This window comes from Drosophila rhopaloa, unplaced genomic scaffold (assembly GCF_018152115.1).
Source record: "Drosophila rhopaloa isolate 14029-0021.01 unplaced genomic scaffold, ASM1815211v1 contig_3, whole genome shotgun sequence".
In the NCBI taxonomy this organism is placed as follows: Eukaryota; Metazoa; Arthropoda; class Insecta; order Diptera; family Drosophilidae; genus Drosophila; species Drosophila rhopaloa.
In genome coordinates, this window is record NW_025335123.1 from 10,693,197 (window position 1) to 10,720,307 (window position 27,111).

Consider the following 27,111-nt stretch of genomic DNA (forward strand, 5'->3'; position numbering starts at 1 on the left):
AGCTGGAACAATTTTTTCAAAGCCTACTACCGGGTTGATTTTAAATAGTTAAATACTTAAAGAGTTGCCAACTTCGACCAGAGCCTACGCAATTTTTTTTGTAAAATAACAAAGTCAAAGTCAATAATTTGGAACCTTTTCCTCAGATAATGTTCTATTATCTCTGTTACTCAGTCCTTTCCTATTAAACTTCTACTCTTTTCCGCACATTACGTTACATTAGTTTATCACTCATACGCACAGTTGGCTTTGATCGAAATGTTTATTCTGAAAGATCCCCCTAATCTAAATTCGTACTTAATAAGATTTCCTTCATGTTGGAATTTGCTCTTGTCGACTGCAAAGTCAAGAAATGTCACATCTCACTCAACTCTTCTACGTATTTATATCTATTTCGTATTAAAATATTATTAAAAATTCACTCCCTTTTGAACAAAATTGCGAATTGGTGTCGATAAAATTTTGTTTTGATTTTTTCCATGAGATAACCGGAAATTGTTGACACGACTTACACGTTTATATTAAGTTATAATCATATTTAACTCTGAATTTAACTAAAATATATTTAGATATGACAAGTAGTTAGCTCCAAATATTACAATCAACGTCAAAAATATGTAATTTAGTTTTCACACTGGATTCTTACGTTTTCAGTTGTTTATATAAATATAATAATTGTAGCTATACAACAGTAAGTAAGTGTCATCAAAAATGTGAAAGAGTTTGAAGAACATTTGTTTAAAAATTTTTATTCGCCAAAAACAAGTTTGAACTCTATAGATACCATTGATGTTTGTATTGAGTTTGGGTTAACCCCATATTAGATATTTACAAATCTGTTTCAAAACTGACAAATAAGCGTATTTTAATTGAAACAAATGGCTAAAATTGAAATACTTCTAGGTAAGTATGCCACAACACGAATTAAAAATGCCCATTAGTTCACTAACACATTTCCAGTCTACTACTTAAGATTATGTACGAGTTCACCAAATACACAAGTGTTTGGCATCTACAACTCTTAGGGCTGATTTCTCAATGTCCTGTGCATTTTTAAATTTCGGCAACATTTACTTTCTCAATATAGTGTTAAAATTTAACTAACTGACACCTCTTAACTACCGCCAATGTTTTAGGTTGTAGGTTATAATACCGACTTGTCTGATATTGTTAAGTTTCTTCGTTCGAAATTCAACATCACATTGAGAAAGCGCATTTGTGTGCCCGAACAATTTGACTTTAAGTTAGGTTTCTCTCACAAATTACGAATCGGAACCTTAACATGACATTGAGAAATCCCCCTAGAACCAGATCCATCTGCAGATCTACTGCAGGACCACGCCCTGGGCATGCTGCAGACCAGTGCACAAGTACAGCATGATGATGCTGAGGGCCTGGACCCGCTCATCCGACCTGTTCTCCGTGCCGGAAGCCGACTTCCAGGCCGACGACTCCGTGGCCTTCTCGGCATCATTCATCATGGTGTAGCCCTCGGTCTCGGCGTCCAGGGCCACCTTCAGTTTGGTGAGCTGCGAAGGGAAGATGCCCATCAAAATACATACATAGGTGGATGGGAGGGTGGACCTACCAGCTCGTTTATTTTGGCCACTCGCTCGTCGGGCGGAAAGCCAACGTATAAATGTTTGCTGGTGCTTTTGGCCAGGTTCATCAGATCCTCGTTGCGGGTGTGGCGAATGATGGGCTCGGTGATGACGATCACTTGCTCGAAGCTGAGTACTGTGCAGTCCAATGGTAGAGCCTCCAGATGCTGGGTGACGCACTCAAAGGGATTCTGGGGCAGAACAGGAGCCGCCTCTTCCACAATTGACGATTTTCTGCAAATGGTCGAAAGTGAGTGAGTAAGTGCACAGGAAGTAAATTAACTGCCAAATTATGGTGCTTTACTAAAAAATGTAACACTGTTTAAATAGTATTGTCAGAAGCTGACAACCTTTTCTTCTTACAGATAACAACGAACTGGAAACATTTTAGTTTACAGATTCGAAGAACGGGTATAAATACTTATCCGTTTTTTATAAATGTATGGGTATCCCAAGTTCAGTTCGTCTAGTATCGTACTCCTAATCAGATGGGGATTGCTTCCCAAAACTTACCGCGAGGGCGTGTGCTGGGGACTCGGAGGTAGGCTCTTTGAGTTAATCTGCTGACCACTGCCAGTCAGCGAGGACACTATGCCGGGTATGTCCAGGTTGCTCGCCTGCCGCTTGATGCCTTGGGCCAGCATCCCAGTGAGGCTGGATCTGTGCACATCCAAGCCAGCCGCTGTCGGGGTCTGGATCTGAGCTTGAGCTTGATCCGCGCTCGAAGTGGCCGCTGCCTCCAAAGGAGCAGGGCCCGGGTTGGCCTCGAGGATCTCCGGGGTGTCAGCCTGCGTGATGGTGAACTCCGGCCGGCTGGCCATCGCCGGAGTGGAGGATGCTGGCATGGAGCCGGAGCAGTCCACCGGACCGCAGACGGTGGCCATCTGGCACTTGACTATGCACTTCTTGTGGCAGCACATGGAGCACTCCTGGCACTGCATGGCGTCCTTCAGCCAGATCTTCTTGCCGCAGAAGTCGCACTGCGTGGCCCGATGGAAGTGGGTCCTCACGAAGTTGTGCGCCTTTGAGGCGGCAGCCGTCGCACTAGGGGATTCACCGGATGAGGAGCTTTCCGCCAAGGAGCTGGTCAGCTTCAGGAACACCGACTCGTGGGACTGATCCTCCTGCGCCACTCTGTCACCAGGCAATAAGTTTCTGCATTAATAAAGGAAATAAAAGGATAATAAAATAACAAATCAACGTTTCTTGGACTATAAAATACGATTTGGATGTTATCACCCTAACTAATTAGCTTTTTTTCTTCAAAATCAAAGTTCCATCTTCGAGTAGAAGCTAATTTAATTTGCTTTCTGTGTGTATATATCGTATTAAATATTTAATAAAAAATGAAGCTTACCTAGCTTGCGGCTGTGACTTGGAGTTACTCTTAGCGGAAACATCGCCCACCGTCAAATTGGGATTGCCCATCCAGGAGAACCCAAACAGAATGTCGCCAAAGCAGAGGTTTGGATTGAAGCCGGACTGATTGGATAGGGCATGAGTCTTCCTGTGGGAAAGATTGGAAGGGTGAGACAGACCAGATCCAACCAGGGATCCCGAACAACTTACACTGCCTGCAGCGATGCCGGGTTGAGACTAATTTGCTTGAGGCACTGGTTTAGGCTGGTTTCAGAGCACTCGACGAGGACCTGGCCAATCTGGACATTGTTGTACCCCAGGAGTACGCTCTCACCGGCGGACTTGCCGAAGACGCACACGTTGAGGAAGCGGCTGGAGGTGTCCAACTGGAAGCTGCACACGTCGTCCATGTGGATGAGCGGGCTGAAGGCGCAGTCGATGGTCGAGTGCTGATAGAAGTAGTTGACCGGCTCCTCCGCCTCATCCGTCCTGCTTCTCTCCTTGTCCTTGTCCTTGTCCTTATCCTTATCCCGATCCTTGTCCTTGTCCTTATCCTTGTCCCGATCCTTCTCCTTGTCCCTGTCCTTATCACTGCTCTCGCGGCTCATGGTCTTCTTTATGGCCTTGGCAATGAGGTTGGACTTCTTGGGTGAGTTAGTGGGCGTGCCGCTCAAGCCCGGCTTCACCACCAGGTGCTTGGGCACCTGCTCAGCCGGTGCGGGCTCGTCGGGCTCTGGCCTCGACTGACATGGGTTGGGGAGGTCGCCCAGGTCGTCGTACTTGTCAAAGTCCTCCAGGATGGCGTCGTTGCGAATGATGCCAGGGATGATGCGCTCGATCCGCAGACTGAAGACGGTGGCCTGCAGCGTCTTGACCACCTTGGCGATCTGCTGAATCGTGGTCACCGGCCTGCCCTCGATGGCCACCAGGACGTCGCCGGCCAGCAGGTTGGACTTGCAGGCCGGCGTGTTCGGCAGCACCGACTCGATGCGGACCACCTGGCTGCCGCTCTGCTTGAAGACGATGCCGATCTGCTGGTTCTTCGCCTTGTGGATGAACACGTCCATCGATATGAGCACGTTCCGGCTGTCCCGCTGGTTGGCCTCGATGAAGGGCACGGGGGCGAGGGTGATGGTGCAGTACGTCTCACTGGCTCCGGGATAGGCCATCAGGCGGGACAGCTCGGCCAGCTTGACCGTGAGCAGGCCATTCGGCTGGATGTCGCAATCGCCGGCGTCCTCCTCGGCGGTCCAGTGGAAGAAGGGCTTGTAGCGGAGCTTGTAGTTGGGCAGCGTGTGTTTCCGACGCACCGCCTTGCGGATCTGGTTCGATATTAGGTTCGTGATGTTCGACTGCATCTGCCGACCCTGGTACTTCGACTCAATGTCCAGGATCAGCTCCGGATCCCCCAAGAAACTCAGCGACCAGTGCGTGTAGGGTTTCCTCGTGAACTGCAGACGCGCCATGCCCGACAGCTGCTTAACTGGAATAGAAGTTCATCAATAGTATCATCAATTCCGTTTCCAAGGAAAAAAAGAAAGCAAATGAAGCACAAGAAATAAATAATTTACGGCATTTTCAATCGGTACACTTGTGCTGCTCATTGCGTGTTACAAAAATTGAAGGACGGAAAAAACATATTAAGTTTTATGAAGACAGTATAGATATCCTATACAGCTATACGTAGGAGTAACCCTTTTTCTATGCAAAGTTAAAATTCGTGTTCTTTTTGTATGGTAAAAGTCATTAAGAATTTAATGATATCACTAAAAGGGGTCATGTAACTTAAACTGCAAAGAAACGTCTTAATCAACATTGTTGTTTTGAAAGTTAATCAAAATAATAATATAGCTGCCAAGTCAAATTTCATTCTCAGTTTTTTATGAACTCACCCTTGAGCGTTATTGATCCTTTCTTGCCCAGCACCATATCCGCATCAATGGAAGTTGTGAAGTTGCCCACGTAGTTTATGTCCAGCAGAAGATCGAGGTTCTCAATACGCTGCTCGTCCTTGTCCAACTCCACGTTGTGCACCGATAAGGACTTGATGTCTGGAAACTGGTCGCCCAACTCAAGCTCTTTAATCTAAAATAACAAGAAAAACATTAGTTATCCGCTACTCACTGCTGTGTTACAAAATACATAGTCTAATATTTTATTAATAGATTAAATAGATTTCTTTACAAGCTATTGTCACGCTAAATAAAATCATCTGGGATCCCCAAAGAAAGAAAATCCTTTACAATACGATTCCTCTAATTTTTGGGCGTTTATGCGGACGGGAAAACGAGCATGTCAATCATATAAATCATATAAAGTTATAATAGGGTCGAAAACGAAACGAAAGGAAGGGCACCTTTCTACCATATGACTCACCGTGAGCTTATCAAGAAGTTTGCCGGTGGTAGTCTTTGTAATCAGTTCGTCCAGTTCGATGGACAGCTTGCGGTAGAACCACTTCCGCACACGGTTCGAGTTCTTGAACTCGTGGAAGAGGAACTGCATCACGAAGTTAAGCGAGACCAGGGCCGAGGCTCTGCGGAGACTCTCCTGATGGTTTTCGCACCCATTGCCGGCTCCCAGTCCGGAGTTGGAAAGCCTCTTCAGGTTTCGGGCCGTTTGCTTGATGTTCTGTTTAAGAAAAAGGGCATAAATTAGTAATCAGTGTAGGGGGTTTAGAGGGTGCTTAGCTTACAAGTGGCAGGGTGTATTTTGCGTTCATCTGCTTCTGCTCCTCGCTCTCGTCCGGCAGATTGGAGAACTTGATGAAGATGAGGTACTGCAGCAGGATCATGACCACCCCTCCAATCAGCAGGAAGATCAAGCACAAAAGTAGTATGTTTGAAATAGGTATCTCCATGCTGGCACTGCTTGCAACTCTCTTTCGAATTGAATTTCTGTTCCTCGGCGAGGATTCGGTGGACCCAACTTAGAAGTCCGACACTTTCTTGCCAATTATCTGATGTCAGTCTTCTCAATTACGTTCTGGATGTGCTCGCATTGTCGCCCAGTATCAGTTTGCACGTAGATTGGCTGTGTACGAGTCCTGCCTTGGATGACCCATCCGTTTGGGTGCCACCTCTGCCGATATCGCCAATATGAGGCTGGTTTCAGCCAGTAGTAGCTGTAAACTCACAACTGTTACAACTACTGCATGGGCGACATAAAATCGATATGTATTCGCAGAAGTTGCTGCGCCTTTTTTTGTCATTGGCCCTTAATGCGCATGTCCCCGGATCAGCTGGTGGCCTTCCTGGGGGTTGGTTCAGAGCCCATCCAGAGCCCATCCAGAGCCCTGCCATCAGCCGGACCTCCGCACCCAGCTGTTCTGCCCTGTGTGTTTTCGACAGCCCCTTTAATGGAATCCTTTTCCAGCTGGGGTGGATATTTTCAAGGGGGGTTAATGCACTTCATGAACAGATCCGTTTTCCATTTTGGGAAACATTTGTATCATATTATACTTTGACCTACTGAAAAAATCTGAATTTCAAATTCAACGACTTTCAAATGTCGAAGTTTGATTACCCTAGCATTTATAGTACATTTTGGACACGAAGTTCCATTAATATCTTTCGGTAATTGCCATAATAAACCAAATACTTCCCATGCTTAAGTCCCAATCACATCTAAACATCTGCTAAATAGTACAATTTCTATTAACTGGGTTAGCAAATAAGAGACGAGAAACACGATTTTTGTGTTACTTTTCTTGCATTTATTTTCTTCTTGTTTTTTATTATGGTATTCCTTTACTTTATGTAAAATAAGAAAGTATTAATAGTTTTATTAACAAATTTGTTGAAGGCAGGTATTTATGTTATTATATGTTTATGTATGTATATCTTGTATATAAATTACGAGTCATATTTATAATTACATAATTATTAAATGTAGTTTAATTATCTCTAGCGTACCTTAGTAATTATTTTAACTGCGTTATTCACTTAGTACATTAAATTAAGATATTTATAATTATTTCTTTTGTTTTATATATTTATGTATATGTTTTATCATTAATGTTTAGCCATAACAGTTACATTGTCTAATTTTAAACTAGTTTTTATCATTAATTTTTTTCCTTTTCAATTGCATACTATCTCTTCGCACATCCTATATTTTGTTGCTTTGTAAAAAAAAGTCGATCTACTTACATATATTTTTTTCATGTAACCGTTCACACCAGACAGTAAACAAATAACAAAATATACAATCGAATCGTAAAGTTATGGTTAAATTTATTGTTTAAAGAAAGTAAGCCACCTACGACATGAGACAAGGAACACAGGGAGCGGACCTGGCCGTTCGGGTCACCCTCAATTTCACATGGGGCTTGGCTCGGCAGCAGCCTTGTTTGCATTCTATAATGATTATATGCACACTCAAGTATATTTCACCACATATCCAGCTATGGATTCCACGGTTCAGCGGTTTCGATCGAATGGACTGGCGCCCCGCCTTCAAGCATCTGGAGTATTTAACAATGTAGGGGAGGAATACAAGAGCCTGGGAGAACTATCGATCGCGGCATTGTCTTTCAATTATATGTTTACGTATACTTTATACTTTTTGAAGGTGGTTCACAAGCTGTTTCCCAATGCCCCGACTTGTTCTGCCCCGAAAAATCGAATATTCATTGATTCCTGCACTCGGCACCCAACCACGTAAGTGTGTATGTAAGAATGTTTATTGTAGAAGTAAGAGTTTAGTGGGGAAGCTGGAGCCTAGTCGAAGGACGAAGGACGAAGCGAAGATTGTGAGCATTAAAAGCGGATCGAATAGGATCCAAATGGCGATTAATTTCATTTGAAATGGTCAAGTGTGCCAATTATTTGCTAACTAAATATTTCCTCTAAAGGCTTGATGAATTGGATATACATCTAATATCGAAACGACATTAGTAAACTATATTTATATTTTGTACTCATTTCTATTTTTGTTTTTGTTTTGTTTCGTTTCGTTCTTTTTTTTTTTGATTTTGTTATTTATTTATTTTAGTTTTGGCATCAGGGCAATGATTCAGTAGTAGTAATTGAGCTAATGAGCCCTAAGCTGCCCTTCCAAGAACTCTACTTGTGTGAGGATATCGCTAGTAATAACTTGAATGTTAATGTTAAACAAGCGGTGCAAATGAAGTTCAAAAATCTGATCTTAGCCTAAGACTGAGGATTTGAAACATCTGCCGCGTGGACAAACTTTTACTGGAAGTAGTCAAAAGTGAACATCGTAAGTACGTGCAACAGCACTCGGTAGTGCGCTGTGTGTATACAATTAATTGGAGAGTGAATCTTTATACCGGCGAACTTTGTTTTCCCTTAGCGATGGAATTCGGTTTCTTTTTTTTTTTGAGACTAGTTATAAACTATTGTATGTATATTTATCTATTTAGGCATTTGTATATTTCTTGAATGTATGTTCATTTGCATCCGATATTAAGATAATTTTAGAAGAATACGGTTGCCGCTTTTCTTTTCACACTCGAATTTTTTTTCTAGCTTTTAGAAAATCGCCATAAAATTAAACTTTTTCTTTATCTAAGAAAAATTTTAAAAATGTTTTCCTCACATTTGAAAATGTTCTCCGTAAAAAAAGCATATTTATAAAAATTGTTTTTAAAATAAAAAAAGTTTTTCATTAAAATTAACTAGAAATATTTCTTGCTGCCGGATTTTGTAAAATAAAAACAAAATATTTTCAAAAGTAATATTATTTTTATATCTTGATAACTTGGAGTAAACCTCTTGGTTTTAAAAATGGCGATCATTTCATTAGTTTTTGACCATATTTCACTTGTGTACAAAAAATAAATTGCACCTATGCGTTCACATTAAAACGAGAATATTTTTAGGAAACGCTTTTTCCAATATTTCACTTTTACAGTAATAAAATTTAAAAGGCTAACTCAACAACATAACACATAAAATAAAGAAATTATTTAAAAAAAATATACATTTTGTTTGGTCTCTCTATATTTTAGAATTAAGACATTTAAAAACTTTCTTTCTGTGTTTAAGAAAAATCAGTTCTTTTTTCAAAGAAAATTTCCTGAGCTAAATAATGTACAAATATTCTGGATTTATGGAAAATGTCTTAAATTGATTATTTTTTATGATTAGAAAGCCATTCGATTTATTTAGAAAATTTTATATTTTAAAGAACAGGATTTTCTTAAAATTTTGGCTAAGCGCCATATATTTATTTTCATGGCGAATTTCTAAATTAAATGGCGATTTTGGCCTTTTTTCAGTGTATATATTGGTTTATCATTTCTAGGTTAGTCGTTTTCCCTATTCAGTATTGCTCAGTTAATATTTAAGTATCGTACTTAGCTGAAGTCAGCTCAGTTACGTTAGCTTTGGGTTAGTGTTTCTTCGGTTGCTTAATGTTTGTTACCTTCGTATGCATTCTACGACTCTAGTCATTATCATAATCGTAATGGTAAGTTAAGTTGCTGTGTAAATTCGCAATACTGCTCAGCTGCTATAATTATTTACTTAAGTTATGGATTCATTTCTTTAAATTACAATTATTGTGCGCTCTTCGATATCCCGTCGTCCAACATGTACGATTCGTCTATCTATACACATGATGTCTGCATTTTTTTAGTGAGTTGGAGGGGCTGTGTGCCGGCATATATATTTGAATATATTATGTTTGATGTGCTATGAGCTCTGCAATTTTTATACATTATACACATTCTATAAAGAGTATGAGGAGCCGGAGGTGTATGTGTTATATCTACACATGTTTTTGTTGAAGATGTTCGATTGTAAAACAATGCCATATACTTTTATTTGTAAATACATATAGACAAACATTTTTTGAACTGATCGAAAGAAGCTAATTTCACCATACGAAACTCTGTCGGAAATACGTTAACAGAAGCATACACCTAAAAGATCGTTCTATTATGAAGAAATATGACAAAAAAAGCTATTGTAAATTTCAAAGTCTGTACACACGCATGGCACTGGTTGATGCTAATTTTACAGATACATACTTTTGGTCATAATTGAGTTATTTGGTTGTAGTTGGGCTTTGTATTTGAATTCTTTATATGTTTGATTTATTCTTCTCCGGTTTTGTGAAGTTATTTTAGTCAAAACAAAATATCCGCTCAAGTATACATAACTGAATAAAAAATCGTAGGGGACTAAAATGCGCTCATTGATTGCTATTATAGCGAATAGCGCGTTCATTTTGTTGAAGGTATTTATAATAGTAGTCGTAGGTAAATATATTACATACAAAAATTTGATATCTACAATTATCTGGTATGTACAAAGAATAAATAAAACGTCGCATTTAAATACACATTTGAATTGAATTACTAACTTTAAATACAAACAAGACAAAAACGCTTGCAGTTTACTGATTCCTCGAGCTATGTCCTAGATAACTTACAATGTATGCGAGTACCTACAATTTTATTTTCTATGTATTTAGACCTAGAGCTATGTGTGTTCTGTTTCAAAAAGTTCCGTTATTATTTGTTTCATTTTTATGAGCTCTTCATCTAGACTTGTCCTTACAGTAGAAAAAAAGTAGAATACACTTGATCATATTCATATCTAACATTAAGTTTTCCACTCCTGCCTAGAAATGGCAATTAGTAGCTCTATTTTGTTTACATGTCCCTCTACTTTCGTTACGCTATCTCTCACATCATTTACACCTCGTTTCAGTTTCAATTAAAGTTGCACTTTTAGCGGATTCTGGTTCTGGATCCTGTACTCCTCATAGCGTATGATACGAATACTGCGGATAGTGCTGGCTGTGTTGCTGCAGTGGTGGCTCGTGTTGTAGATCTGGTGTGGTAAGTTCTGGCTGGTGATAATGGTGGGCTGCTTCCTCTATTCCGCCATTATCCTTTTCGGTATTATAATTAATGTCATTATCTGAGTATATCTTTGTAATAGCTAATGGGGACGTTATTGTAATTGGTACGCTTAATATCATTGCTTCAGTTTTAGTTGTCCTTGGTGTTATTGCAGTTGTTCCAGTTTCTTTTCTCCTTATATTTCGGATTAATTCGTTATCAGACTGGGGCGATGTTGCTCTGGTTTCGGGCAATGATGCCATCATTGGGGGTTCATAAGGCTCCTGGCACCATCTGAGCCACCCTAACCGCCCTTCTTGATGCTCCAATTGTTGCTCTTGCTTCCGTTGCGATTGCGGTTGTCGATTCGGGTTTAATTCCTGTAAGCTTTCTCTAGCCAATTTGATATCAGATATAGTTGTTCCTAGTTTTGGTGTCGATACATTCGTGCTATACCTTTGGTCAAGGTGTTGCTTGCGGTACAGGTGTGGGTGTGGACAAAGGTGTTGGGGTTGATGTTCGGGTTGGTATCTGTGTCGTATCGTATCAAAATTGTGATCTAAGTTTGGTGCCGACAAAGAGGAGCATATGGCCTGATGCTATACCCAGATCTGATCCTTTCGATTACGCGATCGCAATCAAAGCCTTTGCTAGCACCAATCCTCCTCATCCGAATCGGAGTGTCGAGGGTTCAGACTACTCTTTGGCTTAAAACCATTTAGAACTGGAGATGGCAGTACACGACCTGTTCGGCCCATAGCCAGCGCTTGTTCAAATGACAGCGGTGCTATATATTCCAGTCTGTGGGATACGATTATATATTACATCTCGGGTGGAACCATGATTACACTGCAATACGCACCTTTCTCTTTCGACTTCCCGCTCGCGATCTCGTTCGCGCTCGTACAACTCCCGCTCCCGATCCCGGTACTCGTAGCGCAGGTCGTACTCGTGCAGACGATCGCGATCCCTTTCCCGATCCCTAAGGCGTTCGCGATCCCGCTCGCGTTCTCTACTACTATAGTACATATCCCTTGGATCTCGCAGCAGGTCGCGGTGGTGTGGTAGCGAGTGAACACTGTGGGGCGTTGAATGGTGTGTCTGGCGAAAGAAATTGGAAATCATTAATGGGGTTTTGCTCTGCATTATACGGTCCGGAACCTACATGTGTGGGACTCGCATTCAGCTTGGGGAAATTGATGTTGGTTGGCTTGAGCTGCAGTGTTGACGGTTTGCTTGGAGTCGGAGGAAGGCGTCTTCCGATTCCAGCACGACGGGACGCCAGAGTTGGGTAACTGTGCTGCACGTGCGCTGCACCTGTGGGAATTTAAGACATTACTTCCCTGTGCGTTGAGCAGGTGTTATGTAGGGCATAAATTGTTGCAAAAATACTCTGCTGATATGATACTAAACAAAGTGTACCTGAATTGTTCTTAATTGACATTGACATTAACACTGACAATGCTTAAAACATACATACAAATAAAAGAAACATAAAATAGAATGGGACATGTTCGGAAATAAAGTTTGATTTGATAATTTCGATTAGGTTTGAAAAATTCACTATTATTTTTTAAATAAAATCGTTTAAATCTTTGGCCCTATTTAAGCCACAAACGGATAGACTATATGGTATATCTTATGACAAATATATCACTGTGGACAGCAGTACAGTTAGTGACGATGCACACCAGGAGAGTGTGTGAAGACGAGTATTATAAACAAATATCAATCAAGAAAAAACACAATAGTCGAGTTCCCCGCCAATAAAAGTTTTGTGCATATTTTTAATACAAACTTATTGAGACTAAAATGATTCTCAACCGTGAAAGTAAGTGCTTAAAATGTTAAGGTTTATTGGCGAACTTGCGCCGAGTGTCTTAATGGTAAACCCAAATTTGGCAGCTTTTGCAGGTACCAAAATCTTCACGTTCATAAATACGGACTGACTTGGCTAGATGTTGATTTCTTTGACACATTTATGGTGATAAAACAAAAATGAACATGTCCCAGTAAGAACCTATTTTATTAAACTTTTATGGTGTTCAAAAAATCATTGCTATTCTAAAATGCATTCACTGTATCTACTTTTATAAGCGTGTGCAACTTTTTCAGCACCGTACAGAGTTATAAAACTTATAAAAATATAGAACAGTAACATCGGTGCTTTATAATGTTCCAAGATAAATATACACAAGTAGTTGGATGATTTAGGGAGTGGCCGGTCGGCAGCTAAATAATTCATGGCAACATGCATGACTGTTCGATTTGATCTAAAGATTCCATTTATGCAGAAACGAAAAGGATGGGATACGAAATGGTGCAGAATGCAATTGACGCACATACATAGATAGATTAGATAGATACATATGCACACACGTCTAGATACTGAAACACCCAAAAACTGCCTCTGGTAAATAGCTCAGTCGATTTCACCACCCGAACTCGGAAAAAACAATACATGAAAAAGGGGACACAAAATGTATATAGTGTATAGCCTGTTCATCTTAGGTAGTGGCTGGACTTTACGGGGGTTTTTGGATCAAGAAGCAAGCTTAAAATAGAGATTCTTGGTCAGTGTCTTTTCCCGTGCTGGTCAGACTGACAGAGGTCAATTGCGAAAAAAAAATGCTATGACTATGGCTTACGAACTTCACCTTCTTTGGGTATAGACTAGGAAATGATGTTCACTTATCTCACCCCTTCACAATCCTGTTAAAACGATCTTCTATTTTGTGTTTTGTTTAGTTTTGACCAGTACCAACACAAGTGTACCCCTTAGTAAATTCGTCTCACTTAGAGTCCGTCAAAATTAGCCCTGACTTTGGTTTCGATTTAAACTCCACTTATATGTGTTAATAGCATTGCTTAAAAACAGTCAATTTGCCAGAGATTCAGTGTGGTAGTATAAGGATGAGGATGAATGTCTGTTTGTACATGTCAGTACCATACATACGAGATGTGAATATAATATAGGTGGATGGTACGAGAATGGCATCTAGATAAATTAAAACAATAAACGCTGCTATTGTAACAAGAGTACGAGTACAAGTACGAATAGTTGAGTTTGAGTTGAGGACATATTTATGAATTCTTCGGTGTGGAAGCTCGGAGATCTGAATGATTTGAGAGCCGTGTGGGATGTATGAAATAAAACTATTCAATTAGTTGAAGCTTATGATTGACTGAATGTTTTTCTGATTGAACGTCTTTGGCATGACAATACATGTACATGTTAAGCATGGTTGGCAACTATGTTTGATGTTTGTAAAAGTTGAAATGGTTGAAGAAATTTGTGTAGAAGAAAATACTAGCATATATAGAAAACAAGTTGAGTAGTTTTGTTTAATTGTTTTAAGTTGATTTTGGTTGATCTTGTTGGACTTTAGATAACAAGTGCTAAAGATGTACCCATATCAATCCCATAACCAAGTCTGTCTCGTTCACGCATCTCCTGAAGTCTAGCGGGACTCGGCGATCGTGATCTTTGACATAGACTGGTTGTCCCATATGTGGGATAAGGCAGTTGAGTGCGTTTACTGCGAGACAAATGACCACCATATCGAGAAGGCGAAGGCGAACGGGCCGGACTTGTCGATGCTGACCATGAACCTATATTGTACATATAACAACAATAATAAAAAAGTAATAATTATGGATGTCGGGGCACAACATTTTACGTATTTGGTTTTTAGCAACATATTTCTTTTTTTCAGATTGCTTGTTTTCAAAATTATAAACAAAGGAGGACCAACTTAACCAAAACATAAATAATATTATTGGAATATATATTTGTAGTAAAAGATTTTGTTAATAGCTATGGAATTGTAGACATATATATATATATGTATATAACTACGATTCTACAAAATAGATCAAAAATCCTTGGACTGGCCAAGTTCCTGGTTATGTGTGCCTATTGCAGGGCCCTTTAGTTAATCACAAATGGTTATGGGCAACATCGGATACAGACAAACCAATTTAAAATACGGTCTGGGACTTCCCAAACAGATCACTGGGCTTACGACTAGCACACATAAAGGGCGGTTAGTTTATATGTCGTGTGTTGAGCCAATCAATACCTCTTGGATACCGCGGATGACTGTTGCCATGCCTAGGATGACGCGTCTCTTTGACCATCTCTACGACATTAGATACGGTATCGGAGAACCCGATATCATGATGTATGTATTGATGGCCACGCCGTCGAGGACTCGGAGATCTGGCCAGTGGAGAGCCGTTGTGCCTGAAAAGATAGTTATTTGGTTAAACAGTGCACTTCGTTTCCGTATCGCGATCCTTACCTCAAGCTAGGCGATCGCCGATGACCATTCATATACGAATGTCCAGGATGTAAATGGCCAGCATCGGCACCGGTAAGCGATTCCTGCGAGGGATGTCTCGAAGCGTCCTGCAGCTCCAGCATCTGATTGAAAGAGTTTATGAGGCGAGTTAGTACGCTTATTGTATCACCATGAATGCCACCACTCGAAATCAGTCCAAAAAGATTGAGAACTAATGTTAGGTTCAGGGGAAGCAGGGAAGTTAGTATTGAGGGAGTGCATCCAGCTGTCCGAATCGATTCTAATTTGGCGAATATCTAGGTTTTGTCTGCATTTTAATGTTTTGGATTCCTCCAGACCGATTTCTTGTGGATTCATTCATTGCACGGATTCGTATATTCAGGTATATCTGTGTATTTATAAATTAAGAACTATTGATTTCCAATGCCCCATAATGGAGCGTAGGAGTAATATATGTATATATATTTGTACTTGTATAATGCTACAAAATAAATATACATTGAGACATGTATGCTTACTTTGAGGGATATAGTATTTAGGGGGTATACGTATACGGTATATAAAAGTAAACAAAAGCAATCATTACTCCACTGCAACAAAATACATATTCAAATGCGTTTTAATTGTAAATCTAGTACAATAGAAGGGTTCTTTAATGCGGGATTATATTGGATTGTAGTTTTGATTAACCTATTTTAGGGCATGTAACATTTAAGGAATTCCATACACTACTCAGGAGTATACGTATACATATATACTTGGTCACTTTCTGTAAATAATTTTCTGCGGGTACTTTTACAAATAACTGGATGTCTCTCTTACTCGAGGGCATTTTGGGAATGATATGACTGCCACATTGCGTTTTTTATTACGCCAATTGTTTGTTTTTCAGTTTCAACTACGTTATTCATTTTGGTTTATTGTCCTATATTTATTGTGAATGATGTACTACAAAAAAAGTGGAACGCAAAAATTCGAAGGAATATAATGTATAAATAGATCTTTGCATCTGGTAAGTGAAGTTGGCAAGATTTTTTTCTACACTATATCTACAAGTTATAAAGGATCTTTTGCATGCATGTGATTGGATAGCGTCTATTTGATTAAGCAGTGCTAAGTCGGCATAAACATTTATAGAACAACAAGGCGGAACAATGAAAGCTAAGCAAACCAAATGGCGTAATCTAATGTATTGGTTTACATGCACTACTTAAGGAATTATATTGGATAAATGTGTGGTGTGATGGTGGGTAATGGGTGGTGGTCAGGTCCTGAGTCCATTTCCAATTGCTCTCGCTTGGGCCGTGGGAAGAGCAGCTTCATCGGGCGTCAATTTATTTATAATAGACGATGCCGACGAACTTACTTACCGTACGCAAACCGCGTTGCATTCGTGATGGACTAACGAATAACATTTAAATACGAAAACTTTATACTTATTACATTCAAATCGAATTCGAAAACAATTACTACCTACACATAAAGCCGCCTTTATACATATGTGTAACTAGAGGGATAACTCGCTAGAAATCCAGAATCAAATTGACTTTTGACTCTTTTGAATTTGAAACCATTATATATTGAGTGATGAAACAGTGGAGGGATCAAAGTAGGTGTCCAAATTACAAATCATGTGCTAATTGTGTAGCTTTAACTCTAAGAGAAAAGCGCTATTTTCTAATAATGTTACATGTCATTGCTAAATTGTCCCTAAAAATAAGGAATTAAATTAAACTCCAGATAAGTACAATTAGAAAATTTTGCCAATGACATTTTTCGGAATCATGGGGAAACTGCTCATTTAAAAGTGAAACAAAATGCTACGGGAAGAATTGAATGTTCGGGGCGATAAGTCCGAACGATTGGGGACATAATTTTGTCATAAACGTTATGTGAAATTGGTTAATGTTTCTTTATTTTGTTTTACAACCTGTTTATTTCTGCAATTGGCTTTATGTGTATGTAGAAAAGTCTATCAGGTCTTTTTCGATTTAACTTTTTAACGCTTTACTTATGTTCGATAACCTTGCAAATGGCATACAAATATTGTCCAAAAGTTTTCTATGTTGTATAGAAAACTTATTCCGACCAAATCAAATTTTAATAAAAATTTCAAAAGTAAACGCCAGAACAGTCAAGATTGTTCTGCTTAATGGATTTAATGCTAAATCGGACGTTGCCCAAGAGACTGGGAGTGGGAACAGAGTTAGAACCGCCAACTTGTTTCACATGGCTGGCATGTCGGTGCGAATTCGAGTTAACGATTAATGTGGCAGAGGCATCGTAAGAGACGAGTTGATCTGTGAGCAGGATCGTCTTACATTCTTGTGTAAAATGAAGGTGTCTGGATATGTCTAGGTCGCAACTGTACTGGGATTGGTGAGTTAATCTTACATTGCTGGTATGTTGTATGTGAAAGCAAAAGATGTTATTGCAGTTGCCTTTGCTTACACTATTTTCTTTTACGGCCTGGCAAACTATTCGGTGTAGGGATACTCATTGAGGGAAAAACAATTACAAGTCCGCTTTCAAAAACTACAAGTCAACTAAGCCTGCTTAAATTATAGGTGCCTGCATTGTCCACTCAACAACTTTAAAGAAATTCATTTTTAATGTACAGCTGTCCAAAAGAACCACCATTGCACACGGTACCAGTAGAATCTTGTTTTGCCCAAAAATTAAAATTTTTGTTATAAAAATTGATGAAATTACTTTGACATCTTATTAAATATACTTCAGCTAAAATGAAGGTATTGTTTTAAATTAATTTTTTGGTCTCATCTTATAATACAAATAATTTCATTTAAAAAGAACTATTTTTTTTTAGTTTAATGTTTTTTTTTATGTTTTTGGTCAGCAGATGTTTTCTTTTAAAAAACTAAAAAATTTAAAAGCATTTTATCTTTAGTTGGTAGTTTAGGAAGTCAATCGCTTTATTTCAGCATTTCTTGGCAAAAAAAAAACCTTCTGGTCCACTGTGCACTGGAAGGATTGAAACATAGGTTCGTATGGGAGGACTGGATAGGTTGAATGGAGCTTTGCCAAAGCCTTTCCGTCCACTATTCGCTGCCACTCTTAACACTTGTCCAGGGAACGAACGCCTACGTACATAGGAGTACATGTAGTGGTTATAGAAACGATCAAATTACAACATTGAGTACAAGTACTAAGCCAAGTTTTGCGTTTCTAATGTTTTTAAAAATTGCTATGCAACATTTAGGTACGAGTATGTATTGCACTATTGAGTAAACGCAAATTAAACATTTAAAGTAGGTTGAATACGCAGTACACACATGTGCGCATGTATATATGAGCTATGTATTTATGCATGGAGCACCCGGCAATCTGGCATTTTAGTAATTTACATAGTCATAGATACGTGGTACATTGGCGCGTACAGCTATACATATACTTATGAGTGAGTATGTATTTAAAGGTTCTAGTAGTTTACTTGACTTAATCGGTTGTGAACAACATTTATATCGGAAACTGAGTATGGACACAAAGAGTATTCACATATATTTATATAATACACAATTAATTATTATTTTTGATTAGTAAATTTTTGATAATTTCGTTTTGGTTTACCGCTTGGAGTTTATCAAACTTATTCACCTTTTTGTTTCTGAAATATTTAAAAATTAGAAGAAAAACAATTTACTTATGTCAATGTTGAAATGCACAAAGGCACAAAGATCTTGTAGTTAGTTACTAATTGTGTTGGTAGGTGTTATTAGTAGTATTTGTATTTTGATAGTGTGTGAAACGAAAGTATTTTATGCTTATGTATGTTAATGTATGCTGTGAATCTCACGATCAAAGAAAATGCTGACTAAATTCAATCGCATCCAACTTTCAAAAGAGTTTTTAAACTTGAAAGAAAAAACAGGACTTGAAAAGTGTAATATACTTGAAACATTATTATAGATATCTTACTCAAAATTTAGATCTTTGAGAATGACTGCAGTACAAACCGCTGAACGGCTTGGTATTATTAACTTAAGACTTGAATTACAGGACTCTAATTGGAATTTGTTGGCATAGCCTAAGTACTTTTAAGATTAAGAAGATATAGAATATGTAAAGTCCCGAATTTAGACAGAACCAAACCCTATCTAAATCGCTCGTTGACTTTGACTGACTGGTTCATTTAATGGGAAAAGGAAGATTGAGCTGAAGATATATTAGCATACTGTTATGTGCAAAGCGGAATAAATATTCCTGGAACGAGTCGTAAGCTTGGAGTTTCTAAAGCACAATCAATGAGATACGCATCTCCTCATCTTGGTTAGTGATGAAAGTAATGGAATAATGATGGAATGGAATGGATTTTGATGGCCTTAATGCAGGTGGTGCTAATGATGGTAATGGCGTTGGAAATGATACTTTGCACTTTACGGACTATAGTTAAGATTGAAGCTGTTTTAAATTACCTAACTGATCGTTTTCTGATCGTACTCCGCCGTGCTAGTGTTGCCAAACTGTTGTGTTCGGCATCACCGTTTGCGTGGTGGTGGTGCGTGCTGGCTAACAAATGTGTTTGTGAGTTGGCGGCTCCTTCCCCATTTGGCTCGAAACTTATGGAGCCCTGTCGCGATCCTCCTTTGTCAAGGGCGGCCATATCGAGGAGGCAGTTAAAGAATGATTGTTTCTACGGATTTTTGGTTGCCATTGGCAATCGGCAGTTGGTAGTTGATAGTAGACGGGAAGGTGCAGTCGTTTTGATATTATTTTGAATTGCCATTCCGTTTTGGTTTCGTTTTGGTTTCGTTTGGTTTTGGTTTCGTTTTGTTCGTTGTAGTTCGTTTGCATGAATATTTTTCGTGTATTGTTTTTTTATTATTTGGTTTTTTAAGTTGTAGAGATACAGATTTCAGATAGTGTTGCAATTCAATTAAATTGTTGTTTATTGTAGACACAGTTGTGGTTAAAGTTGGGTGAGTGGTGAGTATTGATGTAGTAACATTGCAACGCATTGGGATTGGTTTTGGTTTTGATATTTTGTTTTTATAAGCATTGAAAATGGAATGTAAGAATTATTATAGAATAATTAAAAAGTTTGAGTAGATTACAGAACAAAAATGATAATCAAAAATATTGTTATTTTCGCATATATGTACATATGCGTTGCATATATTGGTTTATACATATGTAATAATGGGGCAATAGCCCCTGCTTAATATCTTTACATTTAGGTATGGTAGTATATAGCATTTCGAGATGTGTCAAGCTCTATTCGGATTGTGTCGGTATTATGTAGGTTAAAAGGAGGCAATATATAAGAGATGCTTTCGCTTAAGATTTCATAAATAGCTTAAAAGAGAGGCTTGCTTAGTACGGTAAAAGCATGCGCAAACATTTTTACAACTCACTATGATTTAAAGAAAATCTAAGAGGTACCGCTATAAGACAAGACTATTAAAATTGTTTTTAATATTATTCTTATTTTTATTATGTGCCAATTTATAGAAATGGTCAACGAAACATGTGAATACGAAATTTATAAAAGATTTTCTATTAATGACAAAAGATACAAAAATTAAAAATTGTATTATATGTGTGGCATTTAAATTAGTTAAAATCTTAAATAACCCATATGACATTGAACTTAAAAAGTCACTAGACACGTATCAAGACAAAAAAGTAAAAAATTTTGAACTTTTTAGTTGCCTACTTAAACATTTTATAATTCTTTCCGGGTCCTTTTAAATCGCGATAATTGTACCGAAACCTGATATTTTTTTAATAAATGAGTCTTTGAAGCCCATGTTTTTGTACTACCCAAGATTAATCATTTTGTACTGATAATTTATTATCTCTCCAACTAAACCGTGCCTATATTTAAGTCAAATTAGGAGATGGTATTTTTAATGGTACGCTTTACAAATCATGGATTCTTTTTGATCCCCCATCGTAATTGTTACCTTTTTAAAAAATCCTTGTGAATTATTTAGTTTATTCATAAGTCTAATGTCATATAGGCATATAAGCATAACAAAATGATTGTTTCGTTTCTTTTAATATCTTCCATGCTTTTATTTCGAAATGGTTTAATTCGTGTCTTCAGATTGTTTACCTTGGTTACCTTAAGCATGCCTATTCAGCAGTAAAGATTACAAGAAATTCAATAGCGATTCGACGAGAAAACGAAAATACTAAATATAGGACATTTGCCTGATATCTCATAAAAATAATGAATTTATAGAATCTATTCATTGTTTGTTGTATTTTTTTAAATTTCATGATATTTACGCATTTATCAATCTAGGGTATTTGTACAAAAGGTTAAGTATATATATATTTAACTCGAGACTATATCTTTGCCATTCTGTGGTTGAGTGCAAAAGTCCAATCCATAATTAAGAAACAGTGCGCTATTCAAAAAAGAGTCCAGTAATGTGTGTAATAAACTAAAATACAATATGAAGGGCTTTATCATTCCGAAGTTTACAAATATTTTTCGTCGAGCCCTTTTTTAAAACCCAAAAAGTGTGTGTAAAATTACTTTGCAATCGAATTGGTTTGAGTAGTCGTAATTGGATTAAATAACGATTCGAACACCTTTCGATTGACTTTTTTCAAGTTATTTTCTTGTATATCCATTAACAGATTCAGGTGGGGTTGTATTCAACTTAAACTTTTAAACAGACACCTTATTTTGAGTTGCCAAAATGTTTAGAAAAAAATGTAAATACTTTAATAAGTTATACAATAATATTGGGCAGTTATTTGTTAAAAATGTTCTTTCAAGTCTTTTAGTTTTTATCACTAAAGTTACGTGATGATTAGTTCCCACTTGGTTATTAAAGGAAAATAGGCCCTTTTTGCGTTTATGCCTAGTAACTTGTCGATGAGTGACTAATGTCAAAGAGATTTACGTATCTATTTCCACTCGGTCTCAGAATTTCGAAGTGGGGCTGCAACAAACGAATTAAAAAAGCTGTCCAGGTTATTGTGGAAGCTTTTTCCATTTGAGGCAAAAAGCCGTATAAAAAGGTGGTCTAATACATAGTGAAGAAGTTGTTTCATTGCCCAAAATTATATTATTTATATGCCGTGGGATTAATAAATACTATTTTGATTTAGATTTTGCATTAAGTAACCAAATTGATATTCTCAAAAATATCGTTTTGGGTTAAATAAAGTTTTAACTAGAGTAATCTAGAAGTCTGCCTATAGTAACATTGTATATGAAAGTACTAGCCGTTTAAGCTATTCAAGGGAATATTTTCCTGTAAATAATGCATGACAAAAATAATTTCTGCATAGAATTTAATGAGGTTTAAAAGCGAGATCCAGGATTTTCTGAGCTATTGACATAAAGCTTCAGGTATGCTGATAGGGGTGTTATTATACGAATGTAAAACTAAGTTCTAGCTAGTCCTGAAGAACTCGCGGTTGGACTTTATTTTTATACCCTTGCAGAGGGTATTATAATTTCAGTCAAAAGTTTGCAACGCAGTAAAGGAGACATTTCCAACCCTATAAATTGTATATATTCTTGATCAGCATCACCAGGAGAGTCGATCAAGCCATGTCCGTCTGTCCGACCGTCCGTTTCTACGCAAACTAGTCCCTCAGTTTTAAAGCTATCTACTTGAGACTTTCCAAAAAGTTGTCTTTCTATTGCAGGTAGTATATAAGTCGGAACGAGGCGACTATATCATATAGCTCCCATAGGAACAATCGCAGCAAAAATGCAGCGCAAAATCGACATAGCTTTATTGTTTTTAGGAATATAGGCATAGAAATCGAAATGTAGTGGTTTTGTAACAACTGCAAGGGAATATAAACTTCGGCTTGCCGAAGTTGGTTTTCTTTCTTGTTATAGTTAGCATAGTGTAAATAGGGAATTCTGCAATTCACTGCTATAGCCATGGTCAGATACACTAGTTTACGCCCAAAATGCTCCCCAACCGTTCGTATGAAACGATGTACTCAAAAATCGTAAAAGTATAAAAATACATTTTTAAGGTAATTTTTGTGCGTCATGGGTCCAATTGATTCATTTTTCCGGAAGTGCATTCTTGAATATATCAAAAGTGCTTAAAACCTGAAGTGGTATTAAAAAGTATGCTACAAAATATATGTTTTTGTTGGCAGCTAGCGCGTGCGAATTGAGATAGTTTAGGAAGGAAATAAAGGAATTTTTACTCGAAAAATATAATTTATTTCATACTGCTAAGTTTTTGGGCAGAACCAGCCTCCTTCTTCAAGGCGATTCTGCAGACCAATCAAACTAAGTTTTAAGACAGACTGCAGACTTAGTTCGAGTAAAGGTATCTAATATATTACAACACATACCCAAATTTTTACTATTTACCTATAATAATAAATAATATTACAGAATGCTTATTCTTTTAATACTATGTTCTTCTGCTGAACGGTTATGTTTGACTTCCTCGAAATTGTGCTGGGTCCATCATAAAAATAACAAATGGTTTCCTTCCTATTGCGAAAAATTCGTGTTTTCAGTACATCATTGAAATTTGCATTGAATTAACTATAGACGTATTAGGTAAACTGGTTATCTTGGACAATACAGTTCTTCTTGATTTTTGTATTACAAAAATTAGAAACAATCATTACTTACGGCTCATGGAAATTAAACGTTTTTAGAGTTTGTATACACCCATAAAAGATTTATTGATTACTCCGAAATAGCGCTCGACTAATGCTTAAAAATTGATTCATATTAAGAGTACAGTACAGTACATTCATCATTAGATCTTTGAAAATTTTTCTAAAAATAGAGAGTTGACACGTTCAAAACGTCGTACACAAAATAGGGAACCCTTAATTTGTGGAAGGTGCACAGGCTGCTATTAAAACAAAAGTTTGGTTGCCTAGTGTGTTAAGCGAAACATGACCATGGCATTGCAGTTGGGTGCTCATCTACAGACGGATAAATATAGGATTGGGTGTGTTTGTACTGGATTTTGGTTGCACTTTGTTATGGATGGGTAGGCTTATGCTGGTTTCCTAGATATTAATACTCTTAGGCGAGTACGTAAACATGCCTCTAGCCGAGAATGGTGAAAAGTTGTACAAAAGTAGAAGACGCAAAACAGGTGGAAGAGGAGGAGCTTTAATAGGCGAAAGCAAAACCAAGCGAAATATAGATAGGTATATATATGTAAATATATTATATACCGGCTCTTCGACTGCCGTTGGGCTATATTTATGCTCATCATCGTCTTCCGGCTTCTTCCGCTATCATTGATCAATGATGTAATTTATATTACATCGTCCAATTATTATTAACGTTTATTAAAATTGAATTAATTTAATTATAGATTTTTAATTTTCAATTTTGAGTTGTCATTTGACCGTTTGTGTGTTGTGCACAAAAACAAGATAACAGATAAAACATTAAATTAATAACTTCAGTACGTGTGTATTTATACCACATAGGGCCACTTTTTTAATGTTCAGTTAAAGTTAAAGTGGAATTTTAATTTAATAAAATGATCGTCATTGCTAGATTCAAAAAGTGTTAACTGCACATCAAAAAACCGGCCCTAAGTGTGAGGAGATTGGGTGAAGGTGTGAGGATCTCCCTTGACTTTTTAAACATCCCTTTAGTAATTAATTGTGCCAAATATGAGTGGCTGTTTGAATGATTCCAGATTTTAGTGTTGACGTTGTGTAAAACAAATTACAAACCTCTATAAATATCTAAGAATCAATAAATACAGATTTGTATAACGTGTTAACTCTGGTTTGGTCGTATCTACTTATAAGTTATAACGAACATACAATCGCAACTTGAGAATCAAAATACGAACTGGTCAACTCTACCGATATTTACGAATATAGTAAGTAATTACTTAAAAACTCGACTTCTACTGAACGGTATTTTCATTGCTCATTACACGAGTTAACGATAACCGTCGTCCCTATTGGGTTGCAACATTTTCCGCTCCCGATTTAGATACATTTTATTCGATTTCGCTCGAGAAAATTATGCATCCCACACAGTGGCAGATCCAAGGGTATGGGGAAGGCAGGTAACTCCTCCTCCAAGAAAAAAAAAAATGTTCTTAATGATCACGGATATTAACATAAAATCATTAAATTTATTTATTTAAGTCTTCCCCCCGTAAAATCGCCTCTGGATCCGCCCCTGATCCCACATGACTGCCCATAACAATTTCAAATTTAGAGTGTGATGGTTTTCGCAAGGACCGGAATCGGATTTGATTAGGGCCTTAGGCCAATTATGGGCAGCTGCTTGTACACATACGTTATAGTACATATATGTACGCCACTATGTGGTTATATAAATGCGAGTGTGTACTGCTAAGGTTTGGTTAGTTGTAGCACATACAAACGGGCATGTATGTGCGCAATATATAGGGTATTGTATGTACAAATGTGATAAACATGAGGTTGCATATAAAATTAATTATATACCTCCTTCCAGTTCTGCATATTTTCATTATCTCGATTAATTTGATTACAGTTTTTTTTTTTTATTTTATTTGTTGTTATTCAATGAGAGAGTTCATATTCAATCGTATAAGAAGAAAAATCATAATATCACATGTTATATAGATGTAATAGAATATTCGTAGTTATTTTTAAGTTGTTTATTTTAAAGTATATTGTTTGTGGTAGAGAAGAAAAGGGATTAAAACTGAGCGTCTTTTTTTTTTACACCGAAAAACAAAAGTCGCCCTAAATGTCTAAATTCTTTCTGAAACTAAGGCCGGTTTTCCGTCTTCATGAAAAGCTTAAAGTATGTAGTTTTCCCAATTACAGGCTTTAATCATTAATGTATAATAATATAAATATAAATTGGTTTTTGTCATTGAAATTTGTATATACAATTTTAAGTGTGTAAAATTAAGTAACTTTTACATTTTGAAACATTTTCGAAAAGAGCTTAGTCATTTAGTGCGTTTTTTTTAGGTGCATCAAAAGCTTGTGGTGATTTTAACTTTTACAAAACTCATAGATAATTGGTGTTTTTTTTTTTAATAAATCTCTAATTCTGACAGTACATTGTCTAAATGTACACTTCGACTTATCTTGACATTAGGGAAGGTGACTCCACGTAAGAATTAAGGGATTTTCTCCAAAAATATCTGCCTATGACTGTTAATTAGATATCCCTAAAGTATCCTGACAGGTCGCACCTCGGATGGGTAACATAGAAACTAAAAGGCATGTCTGTCCAAGTGGATTGACCATGGTAAATCGACTCATCTTCGACTCTACGCAACTGGAGTGGTGCGGTAGTTTTGTGTTAGGGGCTGGGTGGTGTTCTTGAGTGGCTTACCGGCATTCCCGAATCGAGCTGGCCGAACCGCGTGCTGCGCCAGGACTCCAGGATGAGGAAACCTGCATAGATTTTACCCACTGAGAGCTTGCCCTTGTTGAGCTGATCGCTGGGCGGCACCAGCAGGTTCAGCATCTTCTTCGCCTGCAGGGGCCAGATGTTCGTGATGGTCTCCCTCAGCTCCATGTCCGCCTGGTCCATCTCCTCAGCTGAGCACGGGAGATAAGAAGTTAGATCAGAATATATTCAACAGACCTGTTACCATTACAACGACTTAACCAAAGCCTAAGTCACAAAACAAAAGTCTCAAATCTCGTTTTTATCAATCATCATTTGCTTCATCTTTCCAACAAAAGAAAGGAAAGAGTAACGCTATGGAAAGGAGAAAACCATTCTTCCAGTTTACGCTTTTTACCGAAATTACTCGTTATCAAAACATTTTAAAAAGAAATGGGATAATACTACATAAACATACATTTTTTTAATGAAAACTCTGTGAATGTGATACGTACGCGCTCGCATTTTGATGCTGAGATTCTCCCGAATCAACGCGAATAACGTTGTTGTGAACTGAACTCTCAATTCGTCGTCTAAGGGCATGTTCATTCGTATTAGTTTTTTGTAGGCCAATCGGTTGGGACATTTGTTTCCAAATCCCAACGGAGGATCCATATTTTTCAGCATGTCGTACATTTCCGTGTAGTGTATTTTTCCACTAGTTTTTCCGGGAACACAACAAAAGTTAGT

General features: G+C 37.7%; 2 protein-coding genes across 34 annotated transcripts in view; both read right to left on the bottom strand.

The window, feature by feature from the left end:
* Positions 1-495: 495 nt before the first annotated feature.
* Positions 496-6,115, bottom strand: LOC108048840 (PDZ domain-containing protein 8). The gene is made up of 8 exons (XM_017129762.1): positions 5,656-6,115; positions 5,337-5,591; positions 4,853-5,045; positions 3,171-4,443; positions 2,959-3,108; positions 2,115-2,756; positions 1,589-1,835; positions 496-1,529 (listed from the first exon to the last, which is right to left on the bottom strand). The coding sequence occupies exons 1-8, from the start codon at positions 5,818-5,820 to the stop codon at positions 1,326-1,328; spliced, it is 3,129 nt and encodes a 1,042-aa protein (XP_016985251.1). The 5' UTR covers positions 5,821-6,115; the 3' UTR covers positions 496-1,325.
* A 537-nt stretch (positions 6,116-6,652) lies between these two features.
* The window catches only part of LOC108048229 (voltage-dependent calcium channel type A subunit alpha-1), a 62,453-nt gene continuing 41,994 nt past the window's right edge, over positions 6,653-27,111 (bottom strand). For 13 of the 33 annotated variants that reach the window (XM_017128811.2, XM_017128803.2, XM_017128781.2 and 10 more), the window contains 11 exons: positions 26,877-27,079; positions 26,365-26,573; positions 24,234-24,293; positions 19,514-19,731; positions 18,696-18,705; positions 15,081-15,202; positions 14,859-15,022; positions 14,188-14,388; positions 11,942-12,093; positions 11,639-11,877; positions 6,653-11,577 (listed from right to left, as the gene is read on the bottom strand). In XM_017128811.2, coding sequence (XP_016984300.1) covers positions 11,427-11,577; positions 11,639-11,877; positions 11,942-12,093; positions 14,188-14,388; positions 14,859-15,022; positions 15,081-15,202; positions 18,696-18,705; positions 19,514-19,731; positions 24,234-24,293; positions 26,365-26,573; positions 26,877-27,079 — 1,729 coding nt within the window. In that variant the 3' untranslated portion in view covers positions 6,653-11,426. Of the gene's footprint in view, positions 11,578-11,638; positions 11,878-11,941; positions 12,094-14,187; positions 14,389-14,858; positions 15,023-15,080; positions 15,203-18,695; positions 18,706-19,513; positions 19,732-24,233; positions 24,294-25,496; positions 25,509-26,364; positions 26,574-26,876; positions 27,080-27,111 lie in introns of those variants that run through there. The other 20 variants (XM_017128845.2, XM_017128968.2, XM_017128959.2 and 17 more) reach the window with 9 other exon arrangements.